Source organism: Fukomys damarensis, unplaced genomic scaffold (genome assembly GCF_012274545.1).
Source record: "Fukomys damarensis isolate Sample0158 unplaced genomic scaffold, DMR_v1.0_HiC HiC_scaffold_15, whole genome shotgun sequence".
NCBI classification, from domain to species: Eukaryota; Metazoa; Chordata; class Mammalia; order Rodentia; family Bathyergidae; genus Fukomys; species Fukomys damarensis.
This window is the reverse complement of record NW_022900927.1, coordinates 18,851,139-18,871,368: the sequence shown is the minus strand read 5'-3', so window position 1 is coordinate 18,871,368 and position 20,230 is coordinate 18,851,139. Positions and strand designations below refer to the sequence as shown.

The 20,230-nt window shown below is 42.9% G+C and overlaps 1 protein-coding gene and 1 pseudogene across 2 annotated transcripts; both read left to right on the top strand.

Moving 5' to 3' along the window:
* Nucleotides 1-1,530: 1,530 nt before the first annotated feature.
* LOC104865194 (keratin, type II cytoskeletal 6A) lies at nucleotides 1,531-6,041 on the top strand. 2 transcript variants are annotated; one of them, XM_010628609.2, is made up of 9 exons: nucleotides 1,531-2,052; nucleotides 2,912-3,126; nucleotides 3,454-3,514; nucleotides 3,669-3,764; nucleotides 3,887-4,051; nucleotides 4,522-4,647; nucleotides 4,776-4,996; nucleotides 5,301-5,335; nucleotides 5,437-6,041. In XM_010628609.2, exons 1-9 carry the CDS (start codon nucleotides 1,531-1,533, stop codon nucleotides 5,673-5,675), a joined length of 1,680 nt encoding a protein of 559 aa, XP_010626911.1. In that variant the 3' UTR covers nucleotides 5,676-6,041. The 2 variants fall into 2 exon arrangements, with proteins under 2 accessions (XP_010626911.1, XP_033619533.1); XM_033763642.1 differs by having other exon boundaries at nucleotides 5,301-5,374.
* A 38-nt stretch (nucleotides 6,042-6,079) lies between these two features.
* LOC104865214 overlaps nucleotides 6,080-20,230 on the top strand; it is a 33,359-nt pseudogene continuing 19,208 nt past the window's right edge.

Here is a 20,230-nt window from a genome sequence, read left to right as displayed (position 1 = left end):
CACACACACACACACACACACACACACACACACACACACAAAAGCTTAATGAACAGAATGAGCACAACAATATGTCCAATAAAGTTTCTGAGAAGATGCACAAGGAACTACTCACACCGGGGCATGACTTTAGCATGTGTTCTGGTCCTCAAACATGTATTCCCCATTGGATTTGTAAACACAGAAATAAATATATAAATAAACATATTGAGTATTTAAATAGGAGTTAATTATATTTACTTAGGCAAAGTAAGAATATATGAGAATCTTACTCTCTTTCAAGATTTGACTACAAGTTTATGGCAAATATGGACAATATAACATGTTCAATGAAGCACGAGGCACACACAGATAGAAAAGTACAAACACTACCTGTCATGTAAAGGTACAAGATCCCAGTAATGAATGTAACTGTACTGCATACCTAGAATGTACAAATAAACTCAATAAAAAGAAAAAAAAAAGAAAAATGCAAACACTGAAACACTACGCAGGATAATTCATGTTTTTAAAAAACATTAAATGACTAAAAACAAAAAATTCTGGAAGATTTAGTCATTTAAAGGCATATTATTTTAAGACACCTCACTCAAAGAAAATGAAGATGGAAATAATTGGGATACCAAATATTAAGAAATAAGTAATACTAATAAGGAGATGCAAAAACTGAATTATATAAATTAAATCATTTTTTGACATTAATGAATATATAAGATATAAAAGAGATTTGGAGTATATTTTTGAAACCCTATCATTACACTTCTACTGAATTATCTACTGAAAAATCATGATTTCTGAAAATTACTTTCAAATAATTCAGGGTTAGTAAGTGCATAGGATGTACGAATAAGAGAAACTGGGCTGGGGATTTAGCTCAGTGGTTCTGGCGCCTGCCTTGCAAGTGCAATGACCTGAGTTCAATCCCGGTACCAAAAAAAAAAAAGAATAAAAGAAACGGCTGGCCATGAAAGCTTCATTGTTAATCCTGGCAGACAGTTCTATATGAGGCCAATTACCCATCTATGTGTTTGGAATTTAACATAAAGACAAAATAAGTCCTATTTACCATTTGCAACGCTGAAAGAAAATGGTAATCTTTCTGTTAGCACAAGATGATATTTGATCTTCAATATTCCTACAGGCCGGGAAGAGAACAACACTCCACACAATTTATCTCTGTAAGACACGTAGAAGGTTTGTTGAAGACCATGACTAACCCTTAGCTACAGTCAATTAAGATTTGTCTTACTGTACAAAAATCAAGTCAAAACTAGAGGCATGAGAATTTTCCCTGAATAAAGAAAATCAAAAATGCAATCTCAGTATTTCATAACTTTGCTAGCAATGTAGGTGTGATCTTACTATTTGTCATAGCACACCCACATGATTTGGAAGCTCACCTTCCAGGAGCCAGCCCAGCCCATCGCTAACATATATAAGCTGTTGCCCGAGCACTTCCCTTTCATCTGCTTCTCTCAGCTCTGCCCTCAGCCTCTCACGCCTTGCCCAGCATTCTCAACCCCAGGAAACATGTCTAGCAAAAACACTGTGAGGTGCCAAAGCAGCAGCCGCCGTGGCTTCACTGCCAACTCAGCCAGAGTCCCCGGGCTCAGCCGCTCTGGCTTCAGCAGTGTCTCTGTGTGCCGCTCCAGGGGCAGCGGTGGCATTGGGGCGGTGTGTGGAGGAGCTGGCTTTGGCAGCAGGAGCCTCTATGGCCTGGGGGGCTCCAAGAGGATCTCCATCGGAGGGGGCAGCTGTGCCGCTGGTGGAGTCTATGGCAGCAGAGTTGGAGGTGGAGTCGGCAGTGGACTCGGTTATGGTGGTGGACTTGGTGGTGGTTTTGGGCTCGGTGGTGGAGCTGGCTTTGGTGGTGGCTATGGGGGCGCTGGCTTCCCCGTGTGCCCCCCTGGAGGCATCCAAGAGGTCACCATCAACCAGAGTCTCCTCACTCCTCTGAACTTGGAGATCGACCCCACCATCTACCGATTGAGGACTGAGGAGCGGGAGCAGATCAAGACCCTCAACAACAAGTTCGCCTCCTTCATCGACAAGGTGAGCCATGAGGCCTGGCCCTCCACGGGGCGTTTCAGGGCACCCAGAGAGAGACACAGCAAACCTCCACCGCGGGAGTCTAGGTCAGAGGGATGGGGCATCACGCTGCCTCTCCCAGGGCTCCAGACGGCCCCATGGTGACAAGAGCAGAAGAGATGCAAACCATTTGCAGCTGCTGAGCCCCGCCAGACCCCAGATGAGGCAGTGTGAGCAGGGGAAGGGCTAGGCCTCCCTTCTTGAGGATCTAAGAGATATAATACATGCCAGTGGTGTTTGGGCCACTGATTGCACTCTGGGGTCTGGATGAGAAGAAGAGGCCAAACAAAAAATGGAAAGAAAAAGGTTTTCTGGCTAGACTAAGGGAAAAATTAGAGCAAGTCACACAATATGTAAAAATGTTAATTTATCCCAGAAATAGAGAGTGATGAGAAAACGGGAATGCTTTCTAGGAGATGTGTGCATTAAACGAGAGGTGACATGCTAGTCCAGTCATTAGGCAACGCTGACATCCCTACAACTGAGATGTATCCCTAGTGGAAACTTGTACAATGTATCAAAAAATACTGCTTTAAAGTAGAATTGTGATTCTGCTTGGAAAGAGCAGAAGAAATGTTCAAAACCACTGATCAGGATCATAAATTAGGCGGCGAGAAGTCCTTAGTGGTCCACAATGAGATTCTCCTGGTAGATCTGTGTGGTGCAAAAGAGAAACTGCAGAGGAACAAGCTCTCGATCTGAGGCTCTGTGTATGCTCAGAACCATGCACCCGGGAGAAGCCCAGACCGCAGGGAGAGTACCAACACATCACTTCTCGCTTTCTGCCTTCATCCAACCAATAACCATCTTGGGCCCCCTCCAGGTGCGGTTCCTGGAGCAACAGAACAAGGTCTTGGACACCAAGTGGGCCCTGCTCCAGGAGCAGGGCACCAAGACAGTCAGGCAGAACCTGGAGCCTTTGTTTGAGCAGTACATCAGCAACCTCAGGAGGCAGCTGGACTCCATCCAGGGAGAGAGAGGCCGCCTGGACTCAGAGCTGAGGAACATGCAGGACACTGTGGAAGACTATAAGAGCAAGTGAGTGAAGAAAGAGGGGTGGGCTGAGCTTCTCTAGCTGGCATCTGAGAGACGGGATGACAAGTCTAGATGTGCACACAATTCTGTAGGAAAATGTCCTAGCGATGGCAATCGTGAACCATCGCCAAACGGCAAAAGATGTAAGACAAGAGAGTCATGGGAGGTTGGGGCAGAGAAACAAGAAAAAATGCAGTAAAATGAAAAACCACTGTTAGTCTGTCGGTGGCAGGATCTGGATATATTCCATTTATGGAAACATGGGATGAGCGACGGCCTTTGGTTTTCATCCACACACTGGCTCCAATGTGTTCTACCCTTTTCTTGTAGATACGAAGATGAAATCAACAAGCGCACAGCAGCAGAGAATGAATTTGTGACCTTGAAAAAGGTGAGCTGACTAAGTTGGGATTCAGGTTCTCTGCTAAACCAGAGGTATAGCTCTGTGTCCCACTCCCATCCTAAAGGACGGGGGCCGGGAAGATAGAGGTGGATGGCCTGAGCGGGAGGGCTCGGCTCACTCTACTTTGTTGCCTCTGTCCCAGGATGTGGATGCTGCTTACATGAATAAGACTGAACTGCAAGCCAAGGTAGACAGTCTTGTCGATGAGATCAACTTCCTGAGAGCCTTCTATGATGCAGTGAGTTTCCTCACCCCCTTGCCCTTCACTTTGACGGGATCGGCCAGGGCAGGAAGGCCTGGGAGTTGGGACCTCTGCCAGTGTCATGCCCAAAGAAGACCCGAGCACCTTGTGTTCTGCAGGAACTGTCTCAGATGCAAACCCACATCTCAGACACCTCTGTGGTCCTGTCCATGGACAACAACCGCAGCCTGGACCTGGACAGCATCATCGCTGAAGTCAAAGCCCAGTATGAGGACATTGCTCAGCGCAGCCGGGCTGAGGCTGAGTCCTGGTACCAGACCAAGGTGAGCAGTGAGGTGGCAGCTGCTGAGGTATCCACAGGCCCAAGCTCCACATCCCACCTCCTGATACCAAAAGGCTCTGATCCGCTGGCACAGTGGACCAACTGGAAGACGGCAGGTGCACTACCCAAGATTAGAGAATTGTACAACTTGCACCAAATCTAGAAAGCAAGGAACTCAGAGAGAAAAGAAATGATACCATATAAAGATGTAATCATTCGGCTAATGCTGTATGTACCGTGACTGTTCCTTCTCAGAATACCCTACAGAACATTGTCAGATCCCAAGAGAATTGTACAGTATGCGGTCTCCTAACCAACATGGTGTTTGGCTGGTGTTTACAATGTCCAATAACCATGTAACATCCACTTTCCCAAGAATCTCAAGGTTATTACACTCCTGCTTCAGAAGTGAGAGCCCCCCTGTGTATATGAAACCCACATAGAATTTCTGTCTCTTCGACTGACCTACAGTATGAGGAGCTGCAGGTCACAGCAGGCAGACATGGGGACGACCTGCGGAACACCAAGCAGGAGATCGCTGAGATCAACCGCATGATCCAGAGGCTGAGATCTGAGATCGACCACGTCAAAAAGCAGGTATATGGCACAGGCACTGTTAAAGCTTGTTTCTTTCAACTGTAGGCTCCTCTGTGAGCACAAAGTCCCAGGGCCACCCCCCTGGGAAGTAGCAGACCCTAAGTCCATTGTGCTTGCTTCCCCTTCAGTGCACCAACCTGCAGGCCGCCATCGCTGATGCTGAGCAGCGTGGGGAGCTGGCCCTCAAGGATGCCAGGAACAAGCTGGAAGGTCTGGAGGATGCCCTGCAGAAGGCTAAGCAGGACATGGCCAGGCTGCTGAAGGAGTACCAGGAGCTCATGAATGTCAAGCTGGCCCTGGATGTGGAGATCGCCACCTACAGGAAGCTTCTGGAAGGCGAGGAGTGCAGGTGGGCTCCCCACACCCCCCACTTCAATCCTCTGCTATCTCCAAGATGCCCTCCCCTGCGCCCATGATTAAAACAGTACCCAGAACTGTAATTGTTCTTTAATAAAGAGAGAAAGAAAGAAAAGTGGGAGAGGAAGGATGGAAAAAAGGAAGGAAGGAAGGAAGGAAGGAAGGAAGGAAGGAAGGAAGGAAGGAAGGCAGGCCTAAAGAACAGCTCCCCATGAACTCTCCCCAGATGGAGGCTTCCCCAGGGCTCCAGGTAGCAACTTTCTAGGCCTCACCTCCCCGTGTTCCTCTCCCCCTAGGCTGAATGGCGAAGGTGTTGGACAAGTGAACATCTGTAAGTACCTGGCTTCCCTGCCTCCCCTACCTCAGCCCAGCCCTGGCTCAGTCCGGTAGAATGTGCTCACCATGTCCTGTGTCCTTGTCCCCTCTCCACAGCTGTGGTGCAGTCCACCGTCTCCAGCGGCTATGGCGGTGTCGGTGGCATGGGCAGCGCCGGAGGCCTGGGCGCAGGCAGCGGCTACTCCTACAGCTCTGGTCACAGCCTTGGAGGTGGCTTCAGCTCTGGCAGTGGCAGAGGCATCAGCATTGGGGGCGGCCTCAGCTCTGTCGGGGGCAGCACGTCCTCCATCAAGTACACCACCTCCTCCTCCAGCAGGAAGAGCTACAAGCACTGAAGTCCTCTCCGCTCCTGGCCGGGGGCTCAGTCCCTCTGCCTACAGGGCTCTCTCCTCGGGCCCTTGTCCTCCCCGCCATCTGCTCTGTCCTTAGAGCTGAGCACGGGCGGGTCCCCCTGTTTACTCTCTGTTCCCCTTCCTCCCTAGCTGCTGGCCTTCAGAATCTCAACCTGTGATTCCCCGTCACGATTTACTCACATCTGGTTCCTCACTGTGCTGCTCAGTTATCAGGTTCTTACCTGCATTGTCGGTATCTATCTCTGAGTTGGAACACTGCAGCAGAATTCTCTTCCGCTCTGTACTGGCAGAAGGCCCTCCCCGGGCCCTACTTAAGAACAGCGCCGCGTCCCCTGATCTCAGTCTCACGTGTTGTGAGACTCTCTTGTACTAACTGTGCTAGCGCAATGACTGGTGCTTTGATGTACAGCAAGTGTATCCCTGTGACGTCTCCACTGCTCTTTGCTTTCCTAGAACTTCTCAATAAAGCAGATTTATATGATAACGCCTCGCTCACTGTTGCCTTACTTCATCCCAGCAGTTCTTCACTTCTTCATGTGGTAAATAATTTTTATCTCCTTTAATCCGTGAAGAAGAGTTTGCGACCTTCGTGTTCGGCTTCCCTTCTCAGAGCAGATTCCATTTCAAGTTTTGGCAAGTGTGGAGGAATTGAGGCCACCATCATTGTCCTCTCTGTTTCAAGTGTCTGTGCCAGGACTTGGCATCTGGACCCTCTAGCCTGATCTCTAAGCACCCATCTCCCTGTGCCAGTGCTAAGCCTAAATGCCCAGCTGGAGAAATATCCCTGGCCAATTAAAGCAGAGCAATAAGCTGAAGGCTCTTTGACAGAGGAATAAGATACCTGAATTATAACTACCAGTGCCTTCATTAGCACTAGTCTTGCCTGATGGAGGCTATCAAGTGCAACGACAGTGTGCAGACTTCTGAGCTCCAATTATAGTTCTAGAAATGTGCCCTGAGGAACTGGTGCAAGTGCAAAAAGCTGAATGTGTGTGGATGTGCATCATAACAATCTTCAGAGACAGGAAGACTGCAGCCCTCCAGCTGGTCAAACTAAGAACCACAATTCTGGAGTCCAAATTCAAATTCTATTTCCATGCTGTGACAAGGTTCTTGAGCAAGCATATTCCCTCCTTCTTATACTCTTTGTTCTCATTGAGACTGGAGGAAGCTGAGTTCATGTCTTTGATTAAGGTGGTCTCATTTCCCTCTCCAGTGTAAACCAGTGGAATTAACTTCAGAAGGTAAAATTAATTTAAGTTCCAGCTTTTTCAGGTGTCTTGTCATCTTCTAGTACTATGCCAATCCCCACTGACCCATGGGTAAAAAGTTATCTTCTTAACCCTCAGGTTCTTATGTCATTGGAGATATTTTTTGGATTCTATTGGTGTTTCTGGAACCATCTGTGTCATCTTCTACTGGGCTCACCTCTCATTACTCCCCCTACAAAATGGGTGGCTTTTCAGATTCTCACCTTCTCACTTTCTATGCAGAAGTCCCCTAACAGAAAGGTGAAGATTTGCTTCCAAAATCTAAGCCCACTTATCATACATATATGAACCAATGAGAAATAATTTTAAAGAAAGTACCTAGTATATACCATAACAGAAACAGGAACTATTTTATATAGGTTTAAATAAAATTAGAATCTTTTACTTAAAAGTACAGTGAAAGGATACCACAATAACTACATGTAAATACTGATAACTCACATTAAGTTAGCCAAATCGTGCAAAATACTAAAGAATATATAAACAGCATTCGTTATTCACCCCACTTCCTGAATAAATTGATTCATTAATAAAGAAACTTCCAAAAATTAAAGGACTAGGCTACATGATTACTCACTGATTTACCTGACATTTAAACCGAAATGACAGCATACATTTACAAAGTTCTGCAGGAAGTTGTATATGGAGCATTTTCTGGTTCACCCTGTGCAGGCTAGTAATACTCTGATACTAAAACTAGATAATGATAGCTTCAAGGAAGAAAAAGTACAGACCAACACCTCTTACAAATACAGACACCGAAATGTTCGGTGAAATAGTACCAAATTAATTCCTACTAAGCATGCAACAAATTATACACCATGACCAAATGGGATTTATTCTAAATGCACAAGGCTAATTAACATTGCAAAGCAGTCTGTGCAATCACCTCATCAAAGGGTTAAAGGAGGAAAATCAGTTGATTATACAGTTGGCATAAATAAGTGTCTGACTTATGCAGTACCTATAGCTGCTCAACAAAGGTCTCAGCAAATGGGGAATAGACAGCACCCTCAACTTGGTAGAGAGAATCTAAAGAAATCCTACATCTAAATCACACTTAACTGTTGAAGTCTGGACTCTTCCCCTAAAGTTGAGAATGGAAGCCTGACTTCTCTTTCCATTGTTACATTGCACTGCAAATCCAGCTAGAGCAATGAAATTAGAAAAAACAATAACACACACATATAGCAAGAATTAAGAAATAAAGCTTCCTTTCTTCTCATATGACAGTATAGTCAATGTGGAAAATCCAAAATAATCTATAAAAATTTTCCTAGAATTACTAAGTATAATAAAGTTGTGGGACACAAGGTAGTCAGTTTATAAAGAAAGGAAAGATCAATGCCATGCAGAATATCACCAAAAGATGAAGTACTTAAGCACAAATCCCACAAAATAAATAGAAAACCTGTACCTGAAAAACTGTGACATACTGAAGAAAAAAATCCAAAAGATAAAAGATATTCCATATTCATGGGTTGAAATACTCAATATTATCTTTTTTCATTAAGTTTATTGGTACATTTTAGCTGTACAATATGATGACATTCATCATTAGGAATTTGAACCTGTATATAATATATCTTGATTCTTAATTTTTCCCCATTCCTCTGCCCTCCCTTCAACACTTCCGCCCCGCCCTATTTACAAAGACTTTGTTTTCATTTTTTCTCATATTTATTCCTTTCCCTTCTTTCCTTTTCCCTACTCCTCCTACCTCCTCCTCCCCTTTAGACCTTTTCTTCCTGTTTCACATAACCTGTTATACATTTTGATTCTCATTTACATTTGCAGTTTCTCACACCAGAGAAACTATTAGGTATTTACATATGTGTGTCCTATTTATTTCACTTAAGAGTATGGCCTCAATGTTCACCCAGTTAGCTATAAATGTCTCTTTCTTTATGACTGAGTAGTACTCCATTTTAGAGAAAAAACACACTTTTTTTTGGTACTGGGGCTCAAACTCAGGACCTTGTGTTTGTGAAGAAGGCAGTGGAACCAGAGCTAAATTCCTGGTCCAAAACACATCTTCTTTATCCAGTCTCCAGTTAATGAGCAATTGGCTTGTTTCCAAGTATTAGGTATTACAAATTGTGCCACTATAAACATGGGTGCACATATATATATCACTTTTAATTCTTTTGGGAAGATACCCAGCAGGGGAATAGCTGGGTCAAATGGGACCTCTAATCCTAGTTCTTTGAGGTATCTCCATATTGACTTCCACAGTGGTTGTACCAGTCTGCACTCCCACCAACAATGGAGAAGGGTTCCTTTCTCCCCACTGCCCCGCCAACATTTGTTATCAGTTGATTTCTTGATAGCGGCCATCTTTGTGGGGTGAGGTGGAATCTCAGTTTTGTTTTTAACTGCATCTCTCAAATGACCAGTGATGTTGAACATTTTTTCATATGTTCATTTGAGAAAATAAAACATAAAATACAGTGGACCCTCAAGTTACAACTGGCCTGAAATAGGAACAACCTGGGTTAATTAGGTTAATGGAAGATTCATCTGCTTCTTGTTATTTATAGCATGTATCCAGGTCTCAGCTGTGTTGACTTACAACCAACTTGAGTTACAACCAGCCCTAGGGAACCGATCAAATTCATAAGTCAAGAGTCCACTGTATTAGCACACAGAGCTCAGAAAAGGAAGAAAAAAAAATAAAACATACTAGAAATGAAGGCTGAATTGGAAATAGCACAAAAGGAAAAGATCTCTAAGGCCAATAATGGTCAAAACTAGTGGCAGGAGAATTTTCCTTGATTAAAGGAAGCAAAAAATGTAATCCTGATATATCATAATTGCTAATAATGTAGGTGCGATCTCACTATTTGTAAAGCTCAACCCTCACAATCAGCAAGCTCACCTTTCAGAAGCTGGTCCAGCCCATCTGTACCATGTGTAACCTTCTCTTTCACTTGCTCCACTCAGCTCTGCCCTCAGCCTTTCATGCCTTGCCCAGCCTTTCAGCCCCATGAAACAGGTCTAGCAAAACCATCGTGAGGAGCCAAAGCAGCAGCCACTGTGGCTTCAGCCAGAGTCCCTGGGCTCAGCAGCTCTGGCTTCAGCAGTGTCTCTGTGTGACGCTCCAGGGGCTTTGGTTTTGGAGATGGAACCTGCAGTGGATTCGGTTATGGTGGTGGACTTGGTGGTGGTTTTGGGCTCGGTGGTGGAGCTGGCTTTGGTGATGGCTATGGGAGCGCTGGCTTCCCTGTGTGCCCCCCTGGAACCATCCAAGAGGTTACCATCAACCAGAGTCTCCTCACTCCTCTGAACTTGGAGATCGACCCCACCATCCAGCGAGTGAGGACTGAGGAGCGGGAGCAGATCAAGACCCTCAAAAAGTTCGCCTCCTTCATCGACAAGGAGAGATATAATCCTTTTAAAAATCTACTGGGAGTCTAGAGTAGATGTCAAAGACAGAGGAAAGAGGGAAAGCTTTTCAGGCTTCGTCCTAAAATCTTCATGTGGTCGCCATTTCCTTTTTTTTTTCTCATTGAGTTTATTGGTACTTTTGAAATATACAGTACAGTTACATTTATTATTGGGATCTTGTACCTTTACACGACAGATCTTGGTTCTCATTTTTCCCCATACCCCTGCCCTCTCTTCTGCCCCCTCCCACTCCCCTATATACAAAGACTTTGTTTCCATTTTTTCATTTTCTCATATTTTTTCTTTTCCCTTATTTCCTTTCCTCTACCCTTCCCACTTCCTCCATTCATTTTTGCCTCTTGGATTTGGAATCCTCTTTCTTTCTTTCTAAGTAGATCAGAAGTGGAGACTTAGTTCTTCTCATTAAGAGCCCTCTCTGCAAGGACTCCTTGGTTTTGGGCAGAAAGTGATGAGCTCTGTGTCTCATGTAACTGGGGCCCTGCGCAGGAAGTCAGATGTGTTAATGGGGGTAAGGGGAGTGGCCTGAGAGCCCACACAGCTTTTCCCAGTGCTTGCTATGCCCGAAAATGAGAGCCCTGTCTCCCCTAGAAGAGCAAGGTTCAGTGCCTTACTCTGGTCCTCCCCTGTGCACTCATAAATGTATTGCACTTGGGAAAGTTTTAATGACACCATGGGTGGATGGCAAAATTGTGAGTGGGTCACTGAAGCACAGTACCTGTACTTCTCTGTCTTCACACTGTGCTCCTAACCTGGTGAGGTTCTTAGAGCAGCAGAACAAAGTTCTGAGCACCAAATGGTCTGTGCTCCAGAAGCAGGGTATCAGGACAGTCAAACAGAATCTGGAGCCTATCTTTGAGCAGTACATCAACAACCTCAGAAGGCATCTGGATACCATCCATGCAGAGAAAAGCCACTTTGGACTCAGAGCAGAGGAGGATGCAGGACATGGTGGAAGACTATAAGAACAAGTGAGTAAAAAGAGGAGTGGGCTCAGTTTCTCCAGATCATACCTCAAAATGATTGGATGACAAGACTGGACATGGAGGAAGTGATTTGAAGAAGAGGAGTGGGCTGTTTCTCAAAGCAGAAGCTTAAAGACTAATGGGTGACCAGGTCAGCTATGGGCATAATTCCTCAGCAAAATATATCACAAAGATAAAAATTAAATTAAAGCCTACCAACAAATTTGATAAAACACACAAAGGGTATTGAGAGATTGGAGAGGCCAAAGACATACAAAACTTAGGCAGCACAAAAACCATCTTTAAGGATGTCTGTAGTAGGAAAGATGAATTTGGACATATTCCATGTTTGAAAAATGGAAGATTCAAAGCTGTCCTTCGGTTCTATCCACACATTGGCTCAAATGTGGCATCCCCTTCTGTAGATATGAAGATGAAGTCAACAAGTGCACAGCAGCAAAGAATGAATTGTGAACCTGAAGAAGGTGAGCTGACTAAATCAAGGCTCAGGATTCTCTGCTGAAAGGACACAGCCGTGCCTCCCAATCACATCCAAGAGAGGAGGTACCAGGGAGATAGAGACGGATGGCCAGAGCAGGAGGGCTTGGCTAACTCTACTTTGTTGCCTCTATCCCCAGGATGTGGATGCTGCTTACATGAATAAGACTGAACTGCAAGCCAAGGTAGACAGTCTTGTCGATGAGATCAACTTCTTGAAATCCATCTATGAAGCAGTAAGCATCTCCATTTCCCTACTCCCTTCTTACCTGTGACGAGCTCCCCAAGGGAATCATCTTGGTGTTGTAAGTGTCACAAAGCAAAGAAGACCTTAGCACCTTCTGTTGGGCAGGAACTGTCTCAGATGCAAATTCACATCTCAGACGCCTGTCATCATGTCTGTGGACAACTGTAACCTGGACCTGGACAGCATCATTGATGAAGTCAAAGCCCAGTATGCGGGCCTTGCTCAGAGAAGCTGGGCTGAGGCTGAGTCCTAGTACCAGACCAAGGTGAGTAGTGAGGTGGCAGTGCTGAGGAATGCCTGCTTCCCTTCTTGAATAACAGAAGTCTTCCAGTTTCTCTGGGTCAGAGGATCTACAGGAAGGAAGTGTGAGTCCTGTTACAGCAAGAGTACCCTACATGATTAGATTAGACACAAAATTTATGCCAATGCCCAGAAAATAAGAGATCCCAGAGCAGGGTGAAAGCTCCTATAAAGAGTTATTTACCTTCGCATAAGCTTCATACTGTACTTTAATTCCTAGAACACAGTACCGAACACTGTCAGTCCCTAAGAGAACTAGAGAATGTGTGACTCGATTGTCTACCTGCCACATCAACTTTTGTTAAAATTTCTCATGAAGAAGCCATTAGGTAAAGGTTATTACACATCTGCTTCAGTGAGAACCCCCCTGTGTATATGAAACCCACATAGAATGTCTGTCTCTTCAACTGACCTACAGTATGAGGAGCTGCAGGTCACAGCAGGCAGACATGGGGACGACCTGCGGAACACCAAGCAGGAGATCGCTGAGATCAACCGCATGATCCAGAGGCTGAGATCTGAGATCGACCACGTCAAAAAGCAGGTATATGGCACAGGCACTGTTAAAGCTTGTTTCTTTCAACTGTAGGCTCCTCTGTGAGCACAAAGTCCCAGGGCCACCCCCCTGGGAAGTAGCAGACCCTAAGTCCATTGTGCTTGCTTCCCCTTCAGTGCACCAACCTGCAGACCGCCATCGCTGATGCTGAGCAGAGTGGGGAGCTGGCACTCAAGGATGCCAGGAACAAGCTGGAAGGTCTGGAGGATGCCCTGCAGAAGGCTAAGCAGGACATGGTCAGGCTGCTGAAGGAGTACCAGGAGCTCATGAATGTCAAGCTGGCCCTCGATGTGGAGATCGCCATCTACAGGAAGCTTCTGGAAGGCGAGGAGTGCAGGTGGGCTCCCCACACCCCTCCTCATTTCTCTGAGGACATCTGCAGCATGTCACCCATTCAGCACAAAATTAGGTAACACTAGCTATGGTCATAATGGCCTCCATCAGGAAACTCCTTGGAAGGGGGCTCTTCACAAACTCTCCCCAGCCGGAGGCTCTCAAAGGCTCCAGGCAGTGGCTCTTTAGGTCTCACCTCCTTGTGTTCTTCTCCTTTTAGGCTGAATAGTGAAGGCGTTGAGCCAGTCAGTATCTGTAAGTACTTGGCCTCCCTGCCTGCCTTGCCCCAGATCTTGCTTGTGACCTGGTTCATTGGACAGAATGCTCACCATGCCCTGTGTCCTTGTTCCCTTCCCAAAGCCATGGTGCAATCTACCATCTTTAGTGGCCATGGAAAAGCCAATGGCATGGATGGTGGCATAGGCCTCAGCAGAGGCAGCAGCTACTGTTTCAGGTCTGGTCACAGCCTTGGAAGTAGTTTCAGTTCTGGCAGTGGCAGAGGTGTCTACATTGGAGTCTGCCCCAGCTCTACCGGGGACAGCTCTTCTACCATCAAATACACCAGCTCCTCTTCCAGAAGAAAGAACAATAAGCACTGAAGTCCTGCCTAGTTCCTGGTCTGTTGCTCTGACCCTCTGACCACAACACCCTCTTCTCAGCCCCTTGATCTCCCCTGGCCTCCACCTCTGCTGTCTAGTAGCAGCTGAGCCTATTGGGCCCCGCTGATCCACTCTGTACCTCTTCCTCCCATGTTCCTGATACTCACTTCAGAATCTCAACCTCTGAATTCTCATCCTGATGAATTCACATATGGTGCCCCACTGTGTTGGTCAGTTATCAAGTTCTCGCTCCTGTAGTTCTCTCCCTGAGGCTTAGCATTACATGAGAATCACGAGAATTATCTCTACCCTTTTCAGTCCAAGAAATCTCTGCTTGCAGTCGAGTCAAGAAAAAGACAGCTCCACTCTAATTTGTTTTGGCCCCAGAATACTCCCATCTTACCTGAGTTATGAATCTCCCACACAGTAACCATGAAAGCACAAATGTCTGGTCCTGTGATAAGCAGAGTTTATGCTCCCACCATGTTTTTTTCTGCTATCTGCTTCCTTGTAAATGCTAAATAAAACAAATTTATAAAATTATGTATTTCAGAACTTTTTAGTGAGGAAAATTGCTTGACAGTAGATGTCCAGAGCTGTTAAAGGGTACATAATCTGGGGTAGAGTTATATTTCTAGAATTGCAATCTGAGAAGAAAGTGCAAACACAGAAAGGTGAACAGACACGGATTTGCATCATAGCAATCTTCACAACTGAGAAAAACTTGAAACATGAACTAGGCACAGATTCAGACACTTATTTCTTGACACATATTTCTGCAAATCAAGTATGAAAAATTTCTCCTTAGCATACCCTGAACTTCTCAGAGACTCAAAGAACAATGTCCATGTTATGCAGAAGAGACTGTCCTATGCTTCTCTTGAGAGTGAGCTTGCTTGGTTGGGCATCTATGGGTGAGAGAGGAAACTCGGTGCATAGTGAGTGGGTAAGTTAACTTGTGCTTTCCTAGGGCATGTTAGTCCCTGTTTCCTCTGTGAGTGACAATTATCTCCCTAACACTCTAGCTCACATCATTAGTGGCATTTTCTTGGATTTACTAATTTAAAGAAAGTTTCTGGATCCTGCTCTACAGGTGTCCATCTGAGTTCAGTTGTAATATTTGCCCAGCAGCACGGGAAGCCTCCAGCATTGGATCTCTTCACTTTCTGCCCTTCTTCTCCAATAGCAGATATGTGACAAATTATCTAAGCCTACTTATTCTACATACTATTATGTATCATGGAAGCATAAAGGAAAGGAAAATAACTGATGGGAAAATTATCTAGGATTTGGCAATATGCAATAGTCAAGGTGAAATAAACTATTGACACATGTATATGTGTATATGTGTGCTTATATATGTATATATATATAATATATATCATATATGCTAAAATCAAATAAAAATACTCAGGACACACACACACGCACATATATATATATTTTATATGTGACATATAAAGTATGATACAACAAAAGTACAAGGGATTCCATGTCAATACATTTGATACTTTGATGAAATGAACCAAATTTTTGAATGACACAATATACCCAGACTCACATAAGGAAAACTAATCAGAATGTCCACATACCTATTAATGAATTAAGTCATTAATTAATATGCAACCTTTTAACCGGGCCAAGATATTTTCATTCAACAATGAATTGGTAACATCATTTAACAATGAATTGCATCAAACCTCTACAACATCTCCCAGGAAACAGAAACAGGGGGAATACTTCTGACTCAATCTGAGCAGGTCAGTATTATTCTAACACCCAAACTGCATAAAAACATTTTGAGAAAGGAAAACTACAGACTAATACATCATATGAACATAACACAAAAACATTTAACAAAATAGCATCAAACTGAAAGCTACCAAGTATAGAGAAGTATGCACCATGATTAAGCAGGATTTATTCTAATTATGCAAGGTTAATTTAACATCTCAAAGCAATTAATATGATTCATTACTAGAAAGTATCAAAAAGATGTCAATTTGATCATCTGATAATGCAGAAAAGTATATATGACATCATGCAGATAATTCAAAAGGTATATACCGAGCTGGGGATTTAGCTCAGTGGTTCCAGTGCCTGCTTTGCAAGCGCAAAGACCCAAGTTCAAAAAAAAAAAAAAAAAAGGTATGTATGGTAAAATTCAATATCCATTCAGGTTAAAATAAACATATAAACCTCTCAGCACAAAAGGAAAGAGGGTAAAGTCTTCCACTTGGTAAAGAACAACATGAAGATTCCTAGAACTAATGTCATACTTCATGGTGAGGAATTGGACTATTTCCCTACAGATTTTGGAAGAAATGAAGCCTGTCCTTTCTCTTGGCTGCTTCACATGGTACTATCTACCTAGAGTAATGGGATGAAAAAAAAATTAGAAATGAAGAAATAAGACTATCCTATCCTCATATGACATTATGGCTTATGTAGAAAATCTTATGAATCTATAAAAACTAAACCTGGAAGTAAGAAGAATAGACAGAAAAGTGGCAGGGTATGGGCCACTATACAAAAGTAAAAATTTTTCTTACATATCAGACCTGAAGAACTGAAATTCAAAATTTAAAAAATCAATACCATTCACACTATCACCAAAAGATGAAGTACTTGAATTTAATCTGACAAAATATGTAGAGATATAAATTATAAAATACAGGTGAAAGAAACTGAAAATTTAAATAAATGAAAAAATATGCCTATTCCTGGTTTGGAAGACTTAATATTATTAAGGTACTTATTCTTCTGACTCAAAATACAAATTCGACACACTCTCAATTTAAGTCTCAGCAAGGTATTTGGTAAATAGAAACAAACTGAATAAAGTTATGTGGCTAGATAAAAGATACTTATACAATAAGTAGCTAAAACACAGGACATTTTGGGAATGATGAAACTCTGACAGGATACTAGAGTGGTAAAATTGTGACCATATCCTTTTCTCAAAATCATAGAATTCTATAGCACAGAGTAAACCTTTATGTGTATTTTTTTTTGGGGGGGGACCGGGGATTGAACTCAGGAACTTGCATCACTGAGCTAAATCCCTGGTCCAATGTGTGACATTAAAAAAATATATTAACCTGAGACACAACACAATAGAATGTGTAATGAGACAAAAAAGTTGAACTACATTACAAATAAATAAAATTGGCTTAGTGAAGAGGGAAGGGAGTAGAAGGCTAACCTAAGAATCTTTGGAAATGAGATATATCTTTAAGGTCACAGCCAAAATGCACTGTCTATGAGCACTGTCAATAAGGTTGATCCTATGTGGAAATAGCTGAAGCATTCTGAACACACTATACCTGAATACTAGTCAGTGTACTTCAGAGAAACAAGATAGAGGCAGTTGCGATTTTAGAGGTTGACAAGTTCCCAAGATCTGCAGTCAGAAAGGTGGAGACAGACAGCCTATATTTTAGTCCTTTAAATTCAAAGCCAGGAAAAAACAATGCCTTAGCACAAAGGCAGTCAGGCAAAAGGAATGCCCTCTGACTCAGCTTTTTGTTCTATCCAGTCTTTAAATTAATTTGAAGAGATCTACTCACATTAGTGAGGGCAATTTGCTTTACTCATTCTGCCATTTCAAATGTCAATCTCACAAAAAAACATTCTGGCAGACACACCTAGAATAATGTTTTATCCAGTATCTGTGCAAGTCTTATAAATTGACACACAAAACAAATATAACATTTAAAATAAACCATAATGGCATAATCTGTGAAATGATACAATTAAATAAATGGATAGCAAACAGTTGGAGCCAGATTTTTCAGTTTTTGGGTGAGGTTGCAGATAAGCTAGAGAAGTAGCTAGAATGATCCCTATGGTCATGGTTTAGAGTTGGACACATCAGCATGAACTTATGTTTATTTTTATGTAGATACAAATGAAATGGTTGCACGTAACAATATACAGAAATGTGTACATATGCAAGACTATAATGATATATTGTTAATTTATATTATATATTAATAACCATATAAGTGTGTGTGTGTGTACATATATATATATTTTTTTTTATATAAAATGTATACACACTTCAGGAAAAGAAAAACCTATCAATATAATACTAAATTCATTGAGACATCATGAGATTAATACAAGTTACCTTAGCCTCTACAATCATCTTTCAGATGAGATTAACATTTGAATTAGTAGGCTGAGTAAAGCAAGTTGTCTTCTCCAATGTGAGCCGGCCTCATCCAATCGGAGGCTCCAATAGAACAAAAGGCTGACCCCACTCTGAGTGAGGGAGGATTCTCCTACTCATCGCTTCTGAACTAGGACATTAGTTCTTCCTTGTCTCCAGCCTTCACACTCAAACTGGCAGGTCAGCTCTACCGATTTTGGATTTGTCCCCTCCATAATCATGTGAGCCAGTTCCTTGAGGTATTCTCTTTAGACTTTGATGTCTAGTTGGTTCTGCTTTCTGAAGAACCTTGCAAATACAAAGAGTGAGAATCCATTGGAGAAATAATTTGTTTTAGGAAATATACAAGATAATTCTGGAGCATTTTGCCATGCCAGAAGTAAGGAAAGTGTCAAAAATAACAAAAACAAACAAACAAAAACCCAAAATAGACAAAGCTCCCAATGGCCTAACTGGAACAATTTAAGCCAATCAGCCAATCAGTAAATGCATTCAGTTATGACCCAAAGTACAAAATAAATAGTCCCAAGCCTAAACAGCTAAAAGTAAATGTTTCATTAAACAAACCAATGAGAAAAGGTAGACACCTCTCATGCAGAAGAATTCCAAATAATTCATGTAAATACTTTTCCCTCAGTGAAGCAGAATATAAATCTTCTCCTTCAAATAAAGCTGTGATAAACGACCTCCTTCCAGAAAGTACAATAAGGAAAAGAGGTAATAGAATAACTTTACAGTAGAGAGATCTGAGTCCATTCCATTAACAAAGTGACCAACATTAGCAACAGCAATGATAGCTCATGTTGATAGCGTGTGTTCTTCATGCAGCATGATGAAAATGAAAATTGCCTCTGTGATCCTCCTCTCAAAGCCTTCTAATCCCAGTTTAATCATTAGAAAGACATTAAAACCTGACTAAGGCTATTCTAAAACCCCAGGCCAGTGTTCCCCCAAACTTTTAAGGTCACCAAAACAAGAAAAACCTGACAAACTATCTCAGAGGAGAGAAGCTTAGGAGACATATAATGAAGTTGTGACATAGTATACTTATAGGATCCTGGAACAGAAAAAGGACATTGGATAAAAACTAAGAAAATGTGAATGAAGTCTGTGCTAGTTGATAATATATTTACACTGGCTTATTACTTGTAACAAATGTAACACACCAGTGTGACATATTCATAGTACAGGAAGCTAAGTGTACTGGATACAGGACCTCTCTGTACTATTTTCTCAATTTTCCTTATATATCTAGAACTATTAAAAAATAACAATTTGATTTAAAATTCTAAGGTTGGGGTTCAAAGTAGTATCTAGATTTTAAACTACCACTAGTTTTGCATGCCAAGCTACAAAACTCTGGGAGCAGGGAGAGAATTGAAAGCTATATGCTAAAATAATATCAGTAATCTCAGATTGGTTTATGGCTTACTGAGATGTATCTCTTTTAAATTTTTATTCTATCTGAATTTTTAAGTGTTGAGCATGTGTGAAAGAGCTATTAGAAATATCACTACAAAGGTATTTCAAAAGAGATAGGGAAAGTTTCCCCTGAATGATTTACAAGGGGTGATACAAAAAATGTTTTAAAATTAATTTCAATAGAAGAAACATTTTCAGGCCCACCCCATACCATTGGTAAGTGTGAGTGCAGATCCTGGTGAGCAGTGGTGTGGACCAGAGCCACATGGCTTCAGGAAGATCCCAGCCAGGGCCCTGCCCCAACCCAAGCATCTTGGGCACCAAAGCCCAAGCCAAAGGGCTGCCCAGAAAAGAGCTGCACAGGCCCATAAGCATCATCCACCTGATACCACTGGTACATGCACTGAGACCCTAGCCAGAAGCCTGCTCAGACACCAGGGACTGGGATGCACAGCCCCCAGCCAAAGGTCCTCCCAGACAACAGCTACATAGGGGGGCAGGCCCCAGCCAGAAGCCCGCCCAGTCAACAAGTCAGCTCAGAGATCCAGAAGGCCACCATTCTGAACCCAGGAATTGGTGTACTGGTGAGCAGCAGAGAAAATGCCATGTGGTGGCTTGCTGGGAATTAAAGACCACTGGATAAGCAAAAAGTTGCATCAAAAAGGCATGACAGGCTACATCTGTTGAAATGAGAAGAAAGGTAAACAAATCTCAAAGCCAGACTTCTAGATCACCTAAAGCAACCCAAAAGGGAGGTGATATGGAAC